At 36.4% G+C, this 21,028-nt stretch overlaps 3 protein-coding genes across 3 annotated transcripts in view; 1 reads left to right on the forward strand and 2 right to left on the reverse strand.

The window, feature by feature from the left end:
• The window catches only part of LOC103944211 (probable ubiquitin-conjugating enzyme E2 24), a 29,773-nt gene extending 17,428 nt beyond the window's left edge, over window positions 1–12,345 (forward strand). The window contains exon 11 of the transcript XR_007260804.1: window positions 12,160–12,345. The gene's annotated coding sequence lies outside the window, so the exon portion shown is untranslated. The remainder of the gene's footprint in view (window positions 1–12,159) is intronic.
• Window positions 889–2,581, reverse strand: LOC103944272 (acyltransferase Pun1). Its single transcript, XM_018646723.2, has one exon. It carries the CDS (start codon window positions 2,495–2,497, stop codon window positions 1,175–1,177), a length of 1,323 nt encoding a protein of 440 aa, XP_018502239.2. The 5' UTR covers window positions 2,498–2,581; the 3' UTR covers window positions 889–1,174.
• A 4,319-nt stretch (window positions 12,346–16,664) lies between the features above and the next one.
• LOC125480325 (acyltransferase Pun1-like) lies at window positions 16,665–18,331 on the reverse strand. The gene has a single exon (XM_048590998.1). The coding sequence runs from the start codon at window positions 18,266–18,268 to the stop codon at window positions 16,946–16,948; it is 1,323 nt and encodes a 440-aa protein (XP_048446955.1). The 5' UTR covers window positions 18,269–18,331; the 3' UTR covers window positions 16,665–16,945.
• Between the last annotated feature and the right edge of the window lie 2,697 nt (window positions 18,332–21,028).

Here is a 21,028-nt window from a genome sequence, read left to right on the forward strand (position 1 = left end):
AAATGGTACTAACTTGAATGAATTGAAGGTAGAAGCTAGCGCAAACGCTATGTCCTTCGAACAGTATTTCCGTCTCACTCGTGTGCTTGTGGTTCTACAACGTCTGCTTGACCAGGATACAACTACCTAATTCTACAACCCGCACTGGATTATAGAACTCTAGCGAATTGCTTTGTGTGTTTACTCTCTGGAAATTTTGTACGGAAGACAAGGGGGAAGAAAAAAGATGATGTCTGATGGAACTAAGGACTCCAGTTATATAGGCTTTTTCATACCTTTTCAAACACCTTTTGGATGTATCTGAAGCTATACAACTCTTTCCAAAGAGATACACCTCTTTCCAAAAAATTGTGTCTATTAATCAAAACGTTTTTAATTAATTTAATTAAAAACTTTATTCGAAATTAAAACTAATTGATCAGATTAATTTTAATTCCTTGGCCCCAAGTGCCCTAAGGGCCCAGCCCTTGTCTTGATTAATTAATATTAATATTATAGTACAATCATCAAGCCTGATCCACACAACCATAAGGCACAAGTCTTCAATCCATTTCCAAATGGTCCAAGTTCTAATTACTAAGAAAAAGGAATAAGCCTATATAAAGGCTAGTGAAAAAATATTGTTTAACCAATGTGGGACAAAAGGGTCTCAAACTCCTACAGCTCTGTGCTAGGCTGTGTCGTTCCATAGTTTTCTAGGGTCGTCCTATCGGAATGAGGATCCTCTTTGTAAGGATTATGTGGATCCTTGAGAACGGACACGATATACGATGAACGGATACAAGTAGAAGATCCCCGAGATCCTTACAAAGAGAAGCCGAAGAGGATCCTCATTCGTCCTACCAGTCTTTGGACCAGATTTTGAGTCATCTTCTGCAGATGTGTTCATGTTTTAATTAAATAAAAATATATATATTAAAATTCAATAATTACACATAAATTATTGTTCACTGTTCACATAGGGGTCGAAATTATGGAATCAAAAGCAACGAAAGAAACCAACAAAAGGTTACAACATCTCATCTAAACGAATTCTAAATACTCAACAAATACAAAACTAGCTCTTAGTCTAGTTGCAATTTTCTTCCTAACATTCGGAAGATGTTTATTTATTTTTATTTTTTAAATAAACCTAGAGAAGGATAAGGCGTCGTTGCGTTACCTCTATGGCCGTCTATTGCAGAGAAGCATATGTAAGCAGGTCCTGGTTGGTTTCAAACATGACCATATCTTCTTCTTTCATTGACAAGTATGCTTCGATGCCATTGCCATCGGTTGCATCGCTCAATAAGAACATATTTTTGAAAACTTCAGTGCGAGGGAAACGTGTGCATGATGGCTTTCCCCATCCAAAATTGGCTGAGCAGAAAGGAAACCTACAAAGACTGGAGCAAGTATAGTTGTCCATATCATCCTTTTCAATGAGCTCGCCATACTCTTTGAAGAATTGAACTACATCCTCCGCTCTAATTTCATTAGTATGCTTTACCTTAAGTTCCTCAACGCTCTTCCTCAATTTTGCAACCAAGATTTGAAGATCATTTGCTTCGTTTTCTTCAACCTTTGATATAGCATAGAACGAAAAATTTCCCAGTAAGTTTTCTGCGAAGGGCTGAGCCAATATTTTCCTCATGTTCACAGCATGACGCCACGTGGATGACCTTACAAAACCCAAGTTCGATCTTGATGCTTCCATTGCGCATTTCCAAATGAGCGCGGATGCTGCTTCAACTCGCGTAGGACTTGGCACTGTGGCACTGGCAGCTTTGACCTTGAGAGCAGCAATCTTTGAGGCATCAAACACAAATCTCCTCCTCCTTACCATATAATTTTCAGTCAAAGGTAGCATGAGTTTCTTCGGTGAGTTAAAATATTCTTGAGGTGGGAACAAAGTAGCTGCAACACAGAATTCTGTAGGAAGTACTACATGGTGATCAGTAGTGCTGGCAGAGCAGCGGGCAATTTCAGCCCAGCTTTCCATGAATTTGCTGATGGATAAGGCATCGACGACCTTATGAAAAAAGCTGGCAGCAATTGCCAATCCACCACATTCAAATACGTTGGCCTGGACTAGTAGAAGATGCCCCCCTTGTGCGTGTTTGGAACGAACAGGAGTTGGAATCAATTTTCCCATGTTCTCTAAACCGTGTTTGTCGTCCAAGATCTTGGACATGGGACAGTTGACTTGGGCTTCAAGAAATACAGCTCCACGATCATCGCAATTGATGGAATCATTATATTTGAATTCCCCTGCAAACGGGTAGAATTGAGTGAGGGCCTCAGATAATGATTTCTTTAGAAGCTCGGATTTTTCAGCAACCAGAGAATGCTCCTCACTGCTGCTGGGATAGAAGACAACATGTGGCAAATAAATTTCATATTTAAACTGGTCAAAAACGGAGAGGGACAAATATCTAAGGTGGTGAGGAGTTGGAGAGGATGGTTTAATTATTTCCTTGTGAATTACTTCAACATTGATCATCTCTGAACCCCCCATCTTCTAATTTGCTCCAATCTCCAGACTTTGATCGAGTTTGATCATAACAAAGACCAGCTGGCCTCCTATATATAATAACACGCAGGGGTTGGGCTTTTATATTGCCTACTGTAATTATTATTATTATTAATATGCTATATAAATGTGAAATTCCAAGGGAAACTACTTTATTTTTTATTTTTTATCTGAATGGAAAGTGACACTTGATTCATTTAAATAAATATTAGATATGTGGGAGCTAATTCGTCTATAATTCAATTAACTGTTTCTATAGATAAGGCAAAAAGTATACAACCATGATCAGTTAAAAGAAGAATTTTTAGTTATGATAGAAACACAAGTGGTACACTACGTGTTTTAATAGGAATAGAGGGAAATTTTATTTTTTAAGTTATTAAATTTTTAACACACATATCTCATCATTTGTTTAGGGACACGTGATGTACCATCCTGTGTACCGATCACACTGAAAACAATCATCACATCAAATTATTCGAACTGTCGGCAGGCAGAGAAATAAAATCATGACTCTCACGTACGTCCCTTGGAGTTCTTGGACCACGTAGTCACACAAGAAAAGTAAAAGGAATCTTGAAGCAGTAGGGTTCATCTCTAACCTATAGCTAAATGGTCATATGACTCGTTTTAGTTCTACCACAAAAACTTGTTTTCAACCGAGAGCCAAACATAATTTATTATTTAAATTTAATGTTGTATAATGGCTTAGGAAATTATAGGAAAAAAAATAGAATTTAAAAAAAAAATTAAAAAAATTAAAAATTTTGTAAATAAAAAAATTAAAAAAAAGCCTACCATTCCTGTTGGATATAATTGACAAGAATAATGAAAATTCTGGCCAGCCCGATGGCTGATTTGGGCCAGCCGGTTGGCCCTTTGGCCTTTTTTTGTCCAATATGGCCCTATTGACCCTAAAAACTATCAAGCCTACGTGGTGCGCAGGCCGAGTAATTAATAAGCTAACTACATCTTTCGATTGTGTGCGGGGCGTGCCAACTCGTCCGCCGAGTTCGGTCGAGGATTAAAATGTGTTGACGTCGCGTTAAGCTCGATGCTGACTTCTTGATCTTGCGACTGCGGTCAAGGAAGGAACACATCTTGGCCTTCGGGTTCTAGAGCTTGAAGACAAGGCTGCTAGTTCTACGAAGTTCAATATTAAATTCGGCTTTCAATGTGCCAAATGTGGTAACCTGTACCACCTCACTTCACCGAGAAGGCTAATGAGATGACATTTGCCAATAAGGATTCGAAAATCCCTCTCGACCGAGACTTGGATAGATAATCAATCGGCCTCGATGCTGTGCTGTTTATCCCAACTGAAAGTGCTCCGTGGACGGCTAATTCTACGGCAACAGTGCTGTTTATCCAAACTTAAGATGTCACATGTTGCCTCCACAGTGTTGTTTATCCAAACTGAAGATGTGTTGGCGGAAAAAATCTCAAGGTTGTTGAGAGGTTTCGCGTAAAGCGAGAGTTTGAGCAGGGCAGTTTTGTGTGTTGAATTGGAGGGAGTCTTCTCGTTACCACTGCCTCTGTATTTATAGGGACGCGCCGACTTAGTCCTTGAATATTGCACGAGATTTTTGGCGTGGATCAGACTCAACCAAATGCATGGAGTTATCATGCAATTATCCAACCAATTTAAAATCTCCATCATTATCTCCTTTTCTCCTTATTTTGTCCATCATTATCCAAGTATTTGATGATCTCCACATGCTGGAACTAAGGCATGCAAATAATTAACATGCAAGTTTATCTCTGAGCCATGCATTTCAAACTGAAGCATCACGGCAATCCATTCATCTTTCCACCAAATTTGACCAGGTGCAATCATGCACTAACAAAAAGTTCAAACTTGATCCCATCTTTCCCATCCTTTCAAAGTCCACGAGTTCCAATCTAATGCAATTTGTCCGACTAGATTCTTGGCATCCTACAAAGGATATTCGGAGGTGCTCTTTATTGCACCATCACTTTATAATTTTATCCATGCATGCATAATAACCTTCAACCGTCTCAGTGAACTCCAAATTCATTTGCTTATTAATTATCACCATACTTTAAATGGATAATAATCAATTTGCAGCATACCACTTGAATCTGTTAGTCAACCAAACTGATCACACCCACACATTCACACGCCAAACATCCAAAATCAACTTGAATTGTGCTACCGTGTTTCCAGCTTGGAAATACATATCCCATCTTAATTATCATTAAAAGATAATTATGATAAAAATCATAATATTATCCTTCAATAATAACAAAACTATCTTTACTCTTCGATCCAACGGTTGGGAGCTATGCTTACTCAACGGCCTTCATTGCACAGGCCGATGATGTAATTTTGGGTCCACATAGACCCACGAGTCATTTGGCCTAGCCTTCCGTTAGAGACGGTTTTCGGACTATTTTCGGCCTTCTGGCGCTCTTTGGTTGAAGATGGTCTAAATAGTCAAATTCAAAGCCTTAAGTATCATTATTCATTGTCAATTAGAGTACAACAACGTAAAGCAATGTTTTTATCATTGAACTAGTAGGGTTGGAGCCGTTTTGCCAATTTGATTAAAAAAAGCAACGATCATTTCTAGATCTGAATTTTAACCTTCTTTATAAGGTCAGAGAAAGGTTGCTCACATGTGAAGCTAAACGGCTACATGTGCTTTACGTCACTCAATTCGTGTTGTCTACGTGTGTGATTTGAAAATTCGACACACGTGTAGAGCATGTGAGAATGTGAAAGTAAAAGAATCTCAAATCGGTGAAAGAAACAATCTTATAACGGCTTATAAGAAGTTGAATTACTCCTATATAATTAATTAATTTTATGATAAAACTTCAGCTCATTTTATGTAGTTTGATTATTATTTGTGTTTCCTTTTTTTTTTTTTTTTTTTTTTAATTTTATTTATAATGAAACGCACATTCAGTGAATGGAAGAACGTGATCCTTGCACCACCGCTTTTGTCTCTGAAGGCTTAAAATATTTAAAAGATGGAAATTATGTTGTATGCACCTTCAACGGTATAGATACACTACTGCTGGACCAACTTTATTCCAAAACCATCACCCTCGAATAATCAAGGTTTGAAAACTAAAATCGTCTCCTAGATCCCTCTTCTCCTCGTCTAAACTTGTATTGTTTTGCTATAACAATATATTTTATATTAAGAATGAATTATTTGAGCTAAATCATAGTCCGTCGTCTCCTCTTCTTTAAGTACTATAAGAAGAACTTGTATGACATAAGTACATCATTATGGTGACGATATGTGCTAGTAATATAAAAACTTGTAATGATATGATTTTGTATTATTTGCTTGAGACGCTACTGAGACGGTGTAACTTATTATACAAGTTAGGTCTTTAGAGTTGTTGATCTCGTGGGGTACTACTACACTTCCTGCGCATACACTACTAGGGTTTTTAAACTATCAAAGCTTTGAGATGCGCAACATACAAATTAAAACCATCAATGCATTTCCAGATGATCCACCATATATGTCTATATTATAAGATGATTACGTACTAACTGGATTTTTTCACATCATTTTGCTAAAAAATATGAACTCTTGTAAATTTTGAATTTTTGAATTGAATAAAATAAATGAAAATTAAATGATAGAATTAAGAGTGTACAAAAATTATTTTCATATATATACTAGTCAGTAAGTTAATATGGGGCTTATAATTGCTCGTTTGGGTCTACTTTCCAACAAAATATCATGATATGAGATTTTAAAGACCATTATTTGAAAACAATTACTGCAAAAGATTACTCAAGTCGTCAATTTGTTTGATTTGACTAACTTTTTGCACTTTAAAATAAACAGTTCGGATTATAAAATTTTGTTATGAAGTGGGCCCGACGAGCTATTAACGTTATATTAACTTACTCACCCATTATTGCTTGAGCATTCATACATGTATGTATATATATATTAACTTGCTAATCCAACAAGCTATTAACGTCATATTAACTTACTAACCCATTATTGCTTGAGCGTTCATGTATGTGTGTATGTATGTGTATGTATACTTTAAATGGTTACCTACGATAAAGGGACCAATGAATGCAAATCTTTATACCTCGAAAGAACATGGATGGTCCCTTACGAGCCGCCGAGGACACCAGGATGAATCGGAAGTAATATCTAGGGCAGATACATAACAACCAAAAGACAAATTCCATGCAAGTATGCAACTATAATTTCTCCAAAAAAATCAAAAAAAAAAAACAAAAAAACAAAAAGCACAAGAAGGATTTGACAGTTTGAAATAATTCACCCAAAAAGATTAGAGAAAGTAGCAGCAGAGAAAGCAAATATATAAAAAATTATATGTGGTTATCTATGTAGAGGACGTAAAGGTCTGGTAGTTAGGAATTAGTCATTTTCCATTGCCTATATTCTTTTAGCATTCTGAATGTCTAATTTCTAGTGCTGTTAGGGCAAGGCATTAAAAGTTTACTCATCTTTTCGAGACTTTGCCTAAAAGAGGACCGAACCATGTTCGTAGCCTTTTTGTTTTGTACTCTCATCTTTCTTAAATGCTTCATCTTTGGTTATTATGTGAATTGATGAATTCACGTGATATGTTATGAGTGAACGACTACGTTAGAGTATAATATTAACAATCGTGAATCAGTTATACGTACCATGCATGATGCATGCACGTGAGGTATTCTGATACTACACATTTCTCAGCAAACAATAAAACATCACACTTGATATTAATCATGCAACAAAAATTCGATTCTCACCCCCTTTTTCATTCTTCAAGCCCTTATTAGCCCTAATATATCGAATATCATCTTCTTTTTTCTCTACAAAATATTCCAAAAACATGGGCTGCTGCCACAGTATATTATCTTCTCTTAAAAAATAAACCAAAAACAAGTGCTTTGCATCATCTAAAAGTACTTCTGATGTTTATTACATTTGTGTATCTCCCTTTATAAAATCAACAATAAAATTTATTTTAGAGAAGGATTTTTCTCTATAATTTAATTCTCTAAGGGGGCGTTTGTTGCGCCGGACTATCTCGGACTGGATTAGCTTCAAGGACTAAGCTGGACTGGCTTAGACTAGACTAAACTGGACTAACTTAGTGAAGCGTTTGGTGCAATATTGGACTAAGAAGCTGGTTAATAACAAATTATAATATTATATTATTTAATATATAAATTATTAATATTTTATTATGATCTTATCTTTTTCTTCATTTTTTCCTACCATTTCCTCGTTAAATTGGATGAAGTTAGCACCGCCGAAAAATTCATCACCATCCCTAGACCGAGATCTTAGCTTTGAATGCTCAAATCTGCCATGGATTTGAAGAAGCCCAAACAGGCCGAGACTTCCAGGCCATTTTCCAGCCACATTCGACCACATTTTGGCCTCGATTCAGGTAAAATCGTAATCTTGTCACTCCCAGCTTCAATTTGGTATATTTTGTATGAAAGTTGGTTGTGAAATGGATCTGAAAGAGAGTCGGAAAGTTAATAATTGATTTAGGTGACCGGAGATGACGAGAAGTCTATCGAGAGTGGTCGTTGAGCATGACAAAGACGAGAAAGAGAAGATAGTCTTAGCTAGTCCCATGGTTATTGGGGGGTCTCGCTAAGACCTCTTAATGAAGGGTTTTGTCCATGCTAGTCCCCTTTAGTCTCATTAATGTTAGTCCCAGCATGGAACAAACACAGTATTGGACTAATAGCTAGTCCAGTCCAGTCCAGTCCAACTTATGGAAATTTTGCATCTTTAGCATGTGCTCTTTTTCTGGATGCGTATTGTTACTATTTTGTTTTTTGCTATCTTCTATAACCATTAACAAAAGGGTTCTTTAGATATAGACCATTGCAACTTTTATTTCCTAGACAAAAACCCACCTAGTTATAAACATCCAAACAAAACCCAAATTTAAGTATAGAAGTAATTGACTTATTATTACAAAATATTTACAATTTGTACTACATGACATTCAAAATAAAATAAATAAATGTTATTACTCCCCTTAATTACAATAAAAAATATATATTGGTATCACACTCACTTTTTTCAGCCTTAACCTGCTTGTGTTTCCAAAATTCTCCTCAAATGTATTTTGGATACTGAAAATCCAACTCTTTTTTCAAATCCTCAATTGGTATGCAAATCTCAAGCAGCTACTCTCTCAATTATTGTTTCTAAAGTTTGCTGGTTTTTGTTAACTGAAAATATGACTTTAGTCTCTAAAACTTATTTTTTTCCACATAAAACCCGACATAAGTTTTTTACTGGAATAAAACTCATTGACTAGATTCCACATCAGCAAATTCATTAATTATATTTGAATTTACACATTTAAAAAATTTCGATGCCCAAAACACCCCTATTTGAATGTTTGATTTACACAATTAATTCCATACAAATTATAAGGGAGAATTAATGATTTTACCAAAATAAAAAAATAATACATTCATTGCATAATATATAATAACCATAAAACATGCCTAATAAATGTAGTAATACATGCTTAGTTAAGTTAATAAAATTATATTTTACATATAAATGTAGGTAAATTATTTCACACACACATAACAACAACAAAAAACATGCATGATATACATAAAAATTCATACAAAATAATTTACCTACATAATAAAGCAAACCCAAATATATGCAAATTAATATACCTACATAAAAAAAATGTTATTATTGACACCCCCGATCCAAATATTGGGGCGTGCTGGCCGTCACGTGAAGGTGACGTAGCCAAGTGCGCAGTGCGGAAGTACTAGAGTGAAAATACGAGGAAATAAAGCCAAACAAGATAATTTACAATAAAAAGATCAGTGAATGATAGTGATGAAAACGGAAGGAAAAAAAAACGCAAAGTAGAAGTTCAAGTATCCTAGGTGCAGTCCAGAATAAACAAGTACTACATAAGCGATAACCAGAAAATCCTACATGGAGGGTGCTCTGTCAGAACTGCCCCAATGCCTCGTTCGCCACCAACGTCACCGCAACCTAAAATCTGGAGGGGCGCAAAACAGAAAACGTGAGTGGGCAAAAACAAAGTTTTTGTTTTTCAAACCATTTCAATATCAAGTAATAACCCCTCTTTGTAAAACCCGTATACTTTTCCAGAAAATACTATACGTACTCGTATATTAAATCATGCAAAAAAAACGATAAAGCTCAAATATGCCATGCCAGAATATTCCATGTTAAAATATCCAATCAAACAGTATAAGCATCAAGCAAGTGAGATAAAACAAATCATAATATGCCGGTAATATCAATACGTCAGCCAGAGTCACCTAAAGTGACCTGTACGGTTGAATATATAACTCATCAACCACTATCCGGCACACGAGTTGGAACCACCTATAGTGGTCTGTACGACAGGCTGGTGTATATAAATACGCTTAGTGCTACGATCACGTGAAGACTGTGCGATTTATCGCAAGTCACTTACAAGTCAGAACCACCTATAGTGGTCTGTACGACAGGCTAACACCTGCCTTAGATCCAAGGTGAGCGTACGGTGCAGGAGGTGAACGATCACGTGAAGGCTAGGCCCTACTCTGGTGGAGCACAAACACCGAGGTGCAGAAATATGAGCTATAACTCAATCTCATCATCATCACAACTATCACTAACAAACATACTCACATGACTTACCTGAGCGTCTGCGGTACCAAAGCATAACCAACACAATCACAATAATAATATCAAAGATATTCGACATGGCATTTCAATTATAAAACCATTAAAACGTAATTTCTGGAAAAATACCAGTCATAATATATATATTGAAAACAAAAACCCACTCACTGATACGTAGAAGGGTCATAGCCCTCGAACCTCGCATGGCTGCGCTCATCCTCAGGATAGTCCTCACCACTTTGAAGCTCCAAAAATGCCAGAATCTTGCCGAACTTTAGAACTTGCTATCTCGACGTCCGAAATCCTTCAAACTTGCTTTTCGAGCTTCGTGAGAAAGTTTTAAGACTCCCGGTGATCTTAAAACTCGATAAAACCTCCACGATCACGAGCATGTGAATAGTACCATTGACGGAGTCCACGGATTCATAGGGTTTTCAAGGGTTCCAAGCCAAACCAAGGGTATGAGCGTGTTGGTTAGGTCACAAGGAACACGAAGAGGGTATTTGGAACCTCGATCCATGCCAAAATTGTGAGGTGTGATGTTGTCCGTACAAATATGGTGAAAATGGAAGAAGTGTCGAGAAGGATAAGAGAGACATAACCAGGAAAGGAAAAAAAGGGTACACGTGTGCATGTGTGGATGTGTGTGTGTATGTTTTAACCAATCACCAAAGCCAAAGCCAAACTCTCATTGGGTCCAAATATGTGGGAAGAAACCCAATTGATCCAAAACGTAGCCCAATCACACACACACGCAATCACTAATGAGTAAAGGCAAAAACGTCATTCCCACGCTATCGGTAAATTATTTCGGAACGGGCTATCACAATTATTTTATTCAATACTAGTTTACCTATTATTTGTACATGTAATAATAAAATGTGCCCAATATATATGATGATACATACAAAATAAAATACCTACACAATGAAAAAATGTTATTTGATTCAAAATTAATGTACTTGCAAAATAAAGCAATTGTATTTTATTCAAGATTAATTTACCTATTATTTGTACATATATCTTATAATAATAAAATGTGCCAAATATATGTAATAATACATGGAAAATAAATTACCTACAAAATAAAAGAATGTTATTTGATTCAATATTAATTTACCTACAGAATAAATGTTATTTGCTCACCATAAATTTAAATATAGGTATATGTTATTTGAGCTTATGGTAGTAATATATACATTTGAAGAATATATATGTGTGTGTTAGGGGTGATAATATGTGCAATAATTATATTTTTTTATTGTAATTAAGGGGAGTAATAACATTTATTGATTTTATTTTGAATGTCATGTAGTACAAATTGTAAATATTTTGTAATAATAAGTCAATTACTTCTATACTTAAATTTGGGTTTTGTTTAGATGTTTATAACTAGGTGGGTTTTTGTCTAGGAAATAAAAGTTGCAATGGTCTATATCTAAATAACCCTTTTGTTAATGGTTATAGAAGATAGCAAAAAACAAAATAGTAACAATACGCATCCAGAAAAAGAGCACATGCTAAAGATGCAAAATTTCCATAAGATACTATTAAAGTGCTTTGGTTTGGTTGTTTCACAAAGATGCTAAATCTTTAACAATTCGAGGCATCCTTTCACGCACGGGGAACTAAAGCGATTAGTAAAAAGTAACATATTCTGTTTTCTGCATCTACTCGTATTCTCGAACCTTTTCCCCTCTAACTTTCACACTAAAAAAGAAAGGTGACTCTTGCAGGTTCACAGAAGCTCTTATCACTGTTGGCCTTGAAAAGTGGCTATTTTGTATATTTCTTAGAGTTTTTGCAGATATTAAGGTAGTGTTGTTGCTGAAGTATCATACTGTTTATAGAAGCTCTCAAGATCTTATACTGTTTATAGAAGCTCTCAAGATCTTTCTCGGTGAAGGTTGTTCTACCTGTCTGAGAGATGAAAATAAGTCCATATGCTTTCAATGTGTGCTTGCTGTAAGATTGCTCATGTAAATTAGTCTGGTTGTTTACCCAAAAAGAAAATTGGGGTGGGGAGAGAGAGAGAGAGAGAGAGAGAGAGAGAGAGAGAGAGAGAGAATCCATGGTGGTTTGCATGTGTATAAAAAATGGGTTTCTGATGAATCAGTAATATAGTATGCCGTGCTTACAGAATTTGTGAAATAAAAAGCAGTTGCCAAGAAAAAGAAGTACCATTTCTCTCTGCATTTTACAGGTTTGAGGTGATTTTTAAAGGGTGGCGTTAGCCAGACATCCATTTTTTACTTTTCACATACCCTTTTAATTTGGCAACGGATCAAATGAAAGATCAATGGGTAAAAATTAATAGGTGTATGTGAGAAGTAAAAAGGGGTGTGTGAACAACACTACCCTTTTTTTTTTAAATGGACCATGAGGTTTCAATTTTCTCAAGTTCTACCATGACGTTTGAGATTGTATCAATTTACGCATTTTGTTTATTTGAACATCAATCCTCCATTAAATTGATAAGCAATTGAGTCAATGTATTGCAAATGTGGCTTACAAGTCAACTCAATTACAGGTCTTATACTCATCAAGTCATCAATTTAATGAATATTAAAATAATTGATTAAACAAAAATGCATAAATCGTTATAATTTCAAAACTTTTAAGTTGCAATATAAGAAAATTATAATCTCATGGCTCTGTGGGATTAGATTCACACGCATTAGTTTAGTAAACGTTGTAGATGATCATGAATTTTGGCCCCAACAGTTTGTCCTGGAAAAGGGTACTTGTGATGAAAAAAACCACATGGGAAATTCTAGCACTAGGAAGAAAAGGCCACACATGCTAAAAGAAACACTACAATTCTACAATTATAGACTTATCATAAACAATATACAATTCATTAGTCACAGAGAACTCACATTGAACTAATACGAAAGATAAAAATAACACTCATGAAGACTAAACCCTGCAAACCAAAGAACTATCGTAAAGTTACCACAAGGAAAGCACCAATGACCTTCTGGTGATCTTACCATCCTCAATAAAAAAGTCTTGCTATAAGCCACCTAACAAACATTGACAGATGCCAACAAATGTTGCTCTCGTGGTCCACAGAGCAAGATAGCGATCACTATACCAAATAGGATCTCTTCGAGAAAGTGAAAGAACCACAACCAGTCGATGAAGGATTGTCGAAGATAAGGTAGGGAACAAAGGATTTTTCTCTCTAGCAGCTAGGCATTTAGATGGCCTCCAGACAAACCAATGATTCTATGTCCTCGTTCGTAAGACACTGTAATGTGCAAAACCAATCAACCATTAGGAGTTGATGATGGAATTAAGGTCTAACTAATTGGTTGTTACCTTCTTTGTCTCAGCCAATGCCTTGAAATGTCTAAGCACCTCGCCAAATTTGTTTTCGTCCATCATGACCAGGCTGAATAATAATACCAAAAAACCAATTAATTAGTATTACTAATGAGAAAAAGATTTACCAATAATTTTAGACAACAAAAATAAAAATAAAAACATGCAAGAGGCGAGACTTCAAAGCATGACGATCACTGTAACAAAAAGGAGAGAAAAAAAATATTTTTTAAGTTTCCAATCAATTGTTTTATTCAACTTGGTGTACCAGATCATGTTCTCGTTAAAATCTGATGGACGCAAGTATTGAACGATGCCGGTTTCATTAGAATGGACAAAGCCAATATCTTCTGCCGAAATAATATCGTAGGTACTCTTATTTTTAAGAACTCCATCCTAAAAACACACACAAACACACACGTGATTTCTCTTTATATATACGTATATTTATGAAATAATTCATTGTATATAACTGTTATATCTTTTACTACAAATTAAAATTAACCTGGTGAACTCTACTAGCATGCGAGAAGACGTTGGCTCTCCAATTATAGCCTTATGTAGTTGTATAGAAAGTTCACTGTACTCTTCCACCTAATTATTATTGCTTGTAAAAAGTTTTACCTTACGGAAATTGAATTAGTGAGGAGAATGCCATGGTGTATTCAGAACCAAAGCCAGCTCTTCGTGTGTGTTACACAGCTTGCACTTTGCCCATTTTAAAGGAATAATGTGATCATATCATAATTATACCTGGCAAATATTCAGTAAATTAACAAAAAATAATGCAGAGACTATAGACAGTAGTTATTTTCTGATGTAAAAGTAAAACCGTCAACCATATTTTACCCTAAAGATGGTGGACCTGCTCCAAAAAGCTACCGGAGATCCATAGCGGATCCTGAGGACCTGATTCATCCGTCCCCAGTCGCCTGTCATACCAGTGAATGATACTTTGCATGGATAGATACAAGGGTGCTTAATGATTTTACTGCCAACAAGTGAAAGAGGAGCCGGAGAGCCTATGTAATTGTAGTTTTCAACTTTATATATCATACTATTCAATTGAAGATGTTCTAAAATTCTATCCAATGATGACCGTTTATGACTTTTTTCATCTATAACTTTCGTTGTATCAGTTGACATGGGAGTCGGAGAGCCTAGTTTCCTGGAAACCAACGGCAAAGTTAATTTTTCAATCCCCTCGTAAGTTTTACTTATGCAAGCGAGAAATTTGTGGCCATGGAAGAACACATCAACAGTACGGTGCATATTTCCGTTGAAGAACTTCATTTCATAATCACTTATTTTAATGGTCTTGCATCCATTGGAGCACTACTCTTTATTGTCATAGCATGGATTAGGAGTGCAAGCTTTGACTGTGATTGTTCTTGCCACATCACACGATATTAAAATGTAATCTCACTAACATTATTTCACATTACGCTTTTCATTATAGAGGTTATAAAAAATACAAAATGGTGGTTTCAAATAATTTAACATTTGCTTGTTAGGACTCTATGCTGAAGACATAGTATAAACTCCAACATATCATACATTTATTATATGCATACATTTTTTTTAAGACAACCTCAACCTCGATGGTAAGTATTATATACATACATACTTTTCACTTTTTTCATTTAAATAAACGATAGGATAATCTAATTTAAACAATGGGAAGGAGATTCGAACATGAACCTCGGGTGCAGAGATGAATGCTCTTAACCAGCTGAATTACAATTTGCAAGTGCGTTTGTAAGTTGACGGAGGTCTAACATAGGTGTGGGCCCCACCTCTCCCCCGTATGCTTCTTTGGAGAGCATTTCTTGCCTAGCTCTGTGCTATGCTGTGTCATTCCATAGTTTTCTAGGGTCGTCCTACCAGAATGAGGATCCTCTTCGTGAGGATTTTGTGGATCCTTGAGAATGGGCACGATATACGATGAACGGACGATTAGAAGATCTCCGGGATCCTCACAAAGAGAATCCGAAGAGGATCCTCGTTCTTCCTACCAGTCTTTGAACCAGATTTTGAGTCATCTTTTGCAGATGTGTTCATGTTTTAATTAAATAAAAAAATATATATTAAAATTCGATATTTTACCCTAAAGGAATAAAGTGATCATATCATAATTATACCTGGCAAATATTCAGTAAATTAACAAAAAATAATGCAGAGACTATAGACAGTAGTTATTTGCTGATGTAAAAGTAAAACCGTCAACCATATTTTACCCTAAAGATGGTGGACCTGCTCCAAAAAGCTACCGGAGATCCAGAGCGGATCCTGATGACCTGATCCATCCGTCCCCAGTCGCCTGTCCTACCAGTGAATGATACTTTGCATGGACAGATACAAGGGTACTTAATGATTTTACCGCCAACAAGTGAAAGAGGAGTCGGAGAGCACTACTCTTTATTGTCATAGCATGGATTTGGAGTGCAAGCTTTGACTGTGATTGTTCTTGCCACATCACACGATATTAAAATGTAATCTCACCAGCATTGTTTCACATTACGCTTTTCATTATAGAGGTTACAAAAAATACAAAATGGTGGTTTCAAATAATTTAACATTTGCTTGTTAGGATTCTATGCTGAAAACATAGTATAAACTCCAACATACCATACATTTATTATATACATAGATTTTTTTTAAAGAAAACCTCGACCTCGATGGTAAGTATTATATACATACATATGTACATACATACATATTTTTCACTTTTTTCATTTAAATAAATGATAGGATAATCTAATTTAAACAATGGGGAGGAGATTCGAACATGAACCTCAGGTCAGAGATGAATGCTCTTAATCAGTTGAATTATAATTTGCAAGTGCGTTTGTAAGTTGACGGAGGTCTAATATAGGTGTGGGCCCCACCTCTCCCTATATGCTTCTTTGGAGAGCATTTCTTGCCTAGCTCTGTGCTAGGCTGTGTCGTTCCATAGTTTTCTAGGGTCGTCCTATCGGAATGAGGATTCTCTTTGTGAGGATTCTGTGGATCCTTGAGAACGGACACGACATACGATGAACGGATACAAGTAGAATATCCCCGAGATCCTTACAAAGAGAAGCCGAAGAGGATCCTCATTCGTCCTACCAGTCTTTGGACCAGATTTTGAGTCATCTTTTGCAGATGTGTTCATGTTTTAATTAAATAATAATATATATATATATATATATATTAAAATTCGATAATTACACATAAATTATTGTTCACTGTTCACATAGGGGTCGAAATTATGGAATCAAAAGCAACGAAAGAAACCAACAAAAGGTTACAACATCTCATCTAAACGAATTCTAAATACTCAACAAATACAAAACTAGCTCTTTGTCTAGTTGCAATTTTCTTCCTAACATTCGGAAGATGTTTATTTATTTTTATTTTTTAAATAAACCTAGAGAAGGATAAGGCGTCGTTGCGTTACCTCTATGGCCGTCTATTGCAGAGAAGCATATGTAAGCAGGTCCTGGTTGGTTTCAAACATGACCATATCTTCTTCTTTCATTGACAAGTATGCTTCGATGCCATTGCCATCGGTTGCATCGCTCAATAAGAACATATTTTTGAAAACTTCAGTGAGAGGGAAACGTGTGCATGATGGCTTTCTCCATCCAAAATTGGCTGAGCAGAAAGGAAACCTACAAAGACTGGAGCAAGTATAGTTGTCCATATCATCCTTTTCAATGAGCTCGCCATACTCCTTGAAGAATTGAACTACATCCTCCGCTCTAATTTCATTAGTATGCTTTACCTTAAGTTCCTCAACGCTCTTCCTCAATTTTGCAACCAAGATTTGAAGATCATTTGCTTCGTTTTCTTCAACCTTTGATATAGCATAGAACGAAAAATTTCCCAGTAAGTTTTCTGCGAAGGGCTGAGCCAATATTTTCCTCATGTTCACAGCATGACGCCACGTGGATGACCTTACAAAACCCAAGTTCGATCTTGATGCTTCCATTGCGCATTTCCAAATGAGCACGGATACTGCTTCAACTCGCGTAGGACTTGGCACTGTGGCACTGGCAGCTTTGACCTTGAGAGCAGCAATCTTTGAGGCATCAAACACAAATCTCCTCCTCCTTACCATATAATTTTCAGTCAAAGGTAGCATGAGTTTCTTCGGTGAGTTAAAATATTCTTGAGGTGGGAACAAAGTAGCTGCAACACAGAATTCTGTAGGAAGTACTACATGGTGATCAGTAGTGCTGGCAGAGCAGCGGGCAATTTCAGCCCAGCTTTCCATGAATTTGCTGATGGATAAGGCATCGACGACCTTATGAAAAAAGCTGGCAGCAATTGCCAATCCACCACATTCAAATACGTTGGCCTGGACTAGTAGAAGATGCCCCCCTTGTGCGTGTTTGGAACGAACAGGAGTTGGAATCAATTTTCCCATGTTCTCTAAACCGTGTTTGTCGTCCAAGATCTTGGACATGGGACAGTTGACTTGGGCTTCAAGAAATACAGCTCCACGATCATCGCAATTGATGGAATCATTATATTTGAATTCCCCTGCAAACGGGTAGAATTGAGTGAGGGCCTCAGATAATGATTTCTTTAGAAGCTCGGATTTTTCAGCAACCAGAGAATGCTCCTCACTGCTGCTGGGATAGAAGACAACATGTGGCAAATAAATTTCATATTTAAACTGGTCAAAAACGGAGAGGGGCAAATATCTAAGGTGGTGAGGAGTTGGAGAGGATGGTTTAATTATTTCCTTGTGAATTACTTCAACATTGATCATCTCTGAACCCCCCATCTTCTAATTTGCTCCAAGCTCCAGACTTTGATCGAGTTTGATCATAACAAAGACCAGCTGGCCTCCTATATATAATAACACGCAGGGGTTGGGCTTTTATATTGCCTACTGTAATTATTATTATTAATATGCTATATAAATGTGAAATTCCAAGGGAAACTACTTTCTTTCTTTTTTTTATCTGAATGGAAAGTGACACTTGATTCATTTAAATAAATATTAGATATGTGGGAGTTAATTCGTTCATAATTCAATTAACTGTTTCCATAGATAAGGCAAAAAGTATACCACCATGATCAATTAAACAAGGAATTTTTAGTTGTAACGGGAACACAAGTAGTACATCACGTGTTTTAATAGGAATAGAGGGAAATTTTATTTTTTAAGTTATTAACTTTTTAACACAAATATCGCACTATTTGTTTAGAGACACGTGGTGTACCATCCCGTGTACCGGTCACACTGAAAAATCATTTCAATCAAACAAGGATGGCTGACTACAATTATTGGGAATTGGATCCCATTCGGATTCATTTTAACCATTGATCATGTATCGTGTATCATTCATCTTAATCATTCATCGTGTATCATACGGTCAGAAATCATTTGATTTTTTTTATTTAAAATTAAATACAAATAGTATCTGACGAAAACTGACCGTACGATATACGAAAAATAGTTAGAATGTAGGATTCCTAAGAATTCCCATAAAATGTATCCAGAAATGATCTTTTTCCCAACTATTGGTCAGTAGTAATTGTGTATGGTTTTTCACTTTAATTTGGCTGTCCCTTGCAGTCCCTGCAAACCCAACCTCTCAGTACATTATTGAAATCCGTCGGCTCGTAGGGCAGATTAAAACAATCATCAGATCAAATTATTGAGAACTGTCAGCTGGCAGAGAAATAAAATCATGACTCTCACGTACGTCCCTTGGAGTTCTTGGACCATGTAGTCACACAAGAAAAGTAAAAGGAATCTTGAAGCAGCAGGGTTCATCTCTAACCTATGGCTAAATGGTCATATGAATCGTTTTAGTCCTATTATAAAAAATTGTTTTCAACCGAGGGTCAAACATAATTTATTATTTAAATTTAATGTTGTTTCATATTGTTTAATGTTGTTTCATGTTACTTAATTTAATTTAATGTTGTATAATGGCTTAGGAAGTTATAGGGAAAAAATAGAATTTAAAAAAAAATTAAAAATTTTGTAAATAAAAAAATAAAAAAAAAGTCTACCATTCCTGTTGGATATAATTGACAGGAATAATGAAAATTTTGGCCAGCCCGATGGCTGAGTTGGGCCAGCCGGTTGGCCCTTTAGCCCTTTTTTGTCCAGTGTGGCCTTATTGACCCTAAAAACTACCAAGCCTACGTGGCGCGCAGGCCGAGTAATTAATAAGCTAACTACATCTTTCGATTGTGTGCGGGGCGTGCCAACTCGTCCGCCGAGGAGTAAAATGTGTTGACGTCGCGTTAAGCACGCTGCTGACTTCTTGATCTTGCGACTGCGGTCGAGGAAGGAACACATCTCGGCCTTCGGGTTCAAGAGCTTGAAGACAAGGATGCTAGTTCTACGAAGTTCAATATTAAATTCGGCTTTCAAGGTGCCAAATGTGGTAACCTGTAACACCTCACTTCGCCGAGAAGGCTAATGAGATGACCTTTGCCAATAAGGATTCGAAAATCCCTCTCGACCGAGACTTGGATAGATAATCAGTCGGGCTCGACGCTGTGCTGTTTATCCAAACTGAAGGTGCTCCGTGGACGGCTGATTCTACGGCAACAGTGTTATTTATCCAAATTGAAGATGTCACCGGTTGCCTCCACAGTGCTGTTTATCCAAACTGAAGATGTGTTGGCAGAAAAAATCTCAAGGTTGTTGAGAGGTTTCGCGTAAAGCGAGAGTTTGTGCAGGGCAGTTTTGTGTGTTAAATTGGAGGGAGTCTTCTCGTTGCCACTGCCTTTGTATTTATAGGGACACACCAACTTAGTCCTTGAATATTGCACGAGATTTTTGGCGTGGATCAGACTCAACCAAATGCATGGAGTTATCAGGCAATTATCCAAACAATTTAAAATCTCCATCATTATCTCCTTTTCTCCTTATTTTGTCCATCATTATCCAAGTATTTGATGATCTCCACGTGCTGGAACTAAGGCATGCAAATAATTAGCATGCAAGTTTATCTCTTAGCCATGCATTTCAAACTGAAGCATCACGGCAATCCATTCATCTTTCCACCAAATTTGACCAGGTGCAATCATGCGCTATCAAAAAGTTCAAACTTGATCCCATCCTTTCAAAGCCCATGAGTTCCAATCTTTATCCGACTAGATTCTTGGCATCCTGCAAAGGATATTCGGAGGTGCTCTTTATTGCACCATCACTTTATAATTTTATCCATGCATGCATAATAACCTTCAACCGTCTAAGTGAACTCCAAATTCATTTGTTTATTAATTATCACCATACTGTAAATGGATAATAATCAATTTGCAGCATACCACTTGAATATGTTAGTCAACCAAACTGATTACACCCACACATTCACACGCCAAACATCCAAAATCAACTTGAATTGTGCTACCATGTTTCCAGCTTGGAAATACATATCCCATCTTAATTATCATTAAAAGATAATTATGATAAAAATCATAATATTATCCTTCAATAATAACAAAACTATCTTTACTCTTCAATCCTACGGTTGGGAGCTATACTTACTCAACGGCCTTGATTGCACGGGCCAATGAT

The sequence above is a fragment of a genome, unplaced genomic scaffold (genome assembly GCF_019419815.1).
Source record: "Pyrus x bretschneideri cultivar Hongxiangsu unplaced genomic scaffold, Pyrus_bretschneideri_v1 Contig33, whole genome shotgun sequence".
In the NCBI taxonomy this organism is placed as follows: Eukaryota; Viridiplantae; Streptophyta; class Magnoliopsida; order Rosales; family Rosaceae; genus Pyrus; species Pyrus x bretschneideri.

What these genes read in the sequence shown, in the direction of transcription:
- LOC125480325 (XM_048590998.1), bottom strand. Translation starts at nt 18,268, where the DNA reads ATGGGGGGTTCAGAGATGATCAATGTTGAAGTAATTCACAAGGAAATA.
- LOC103944272 (XM_018646723.2), bottom strand. Translation starts at nt 2,497, where the DNA reads ATGGGGGGTTCAGAGATGATCAATGTTGAAGTAATTCACAAGGAAATA.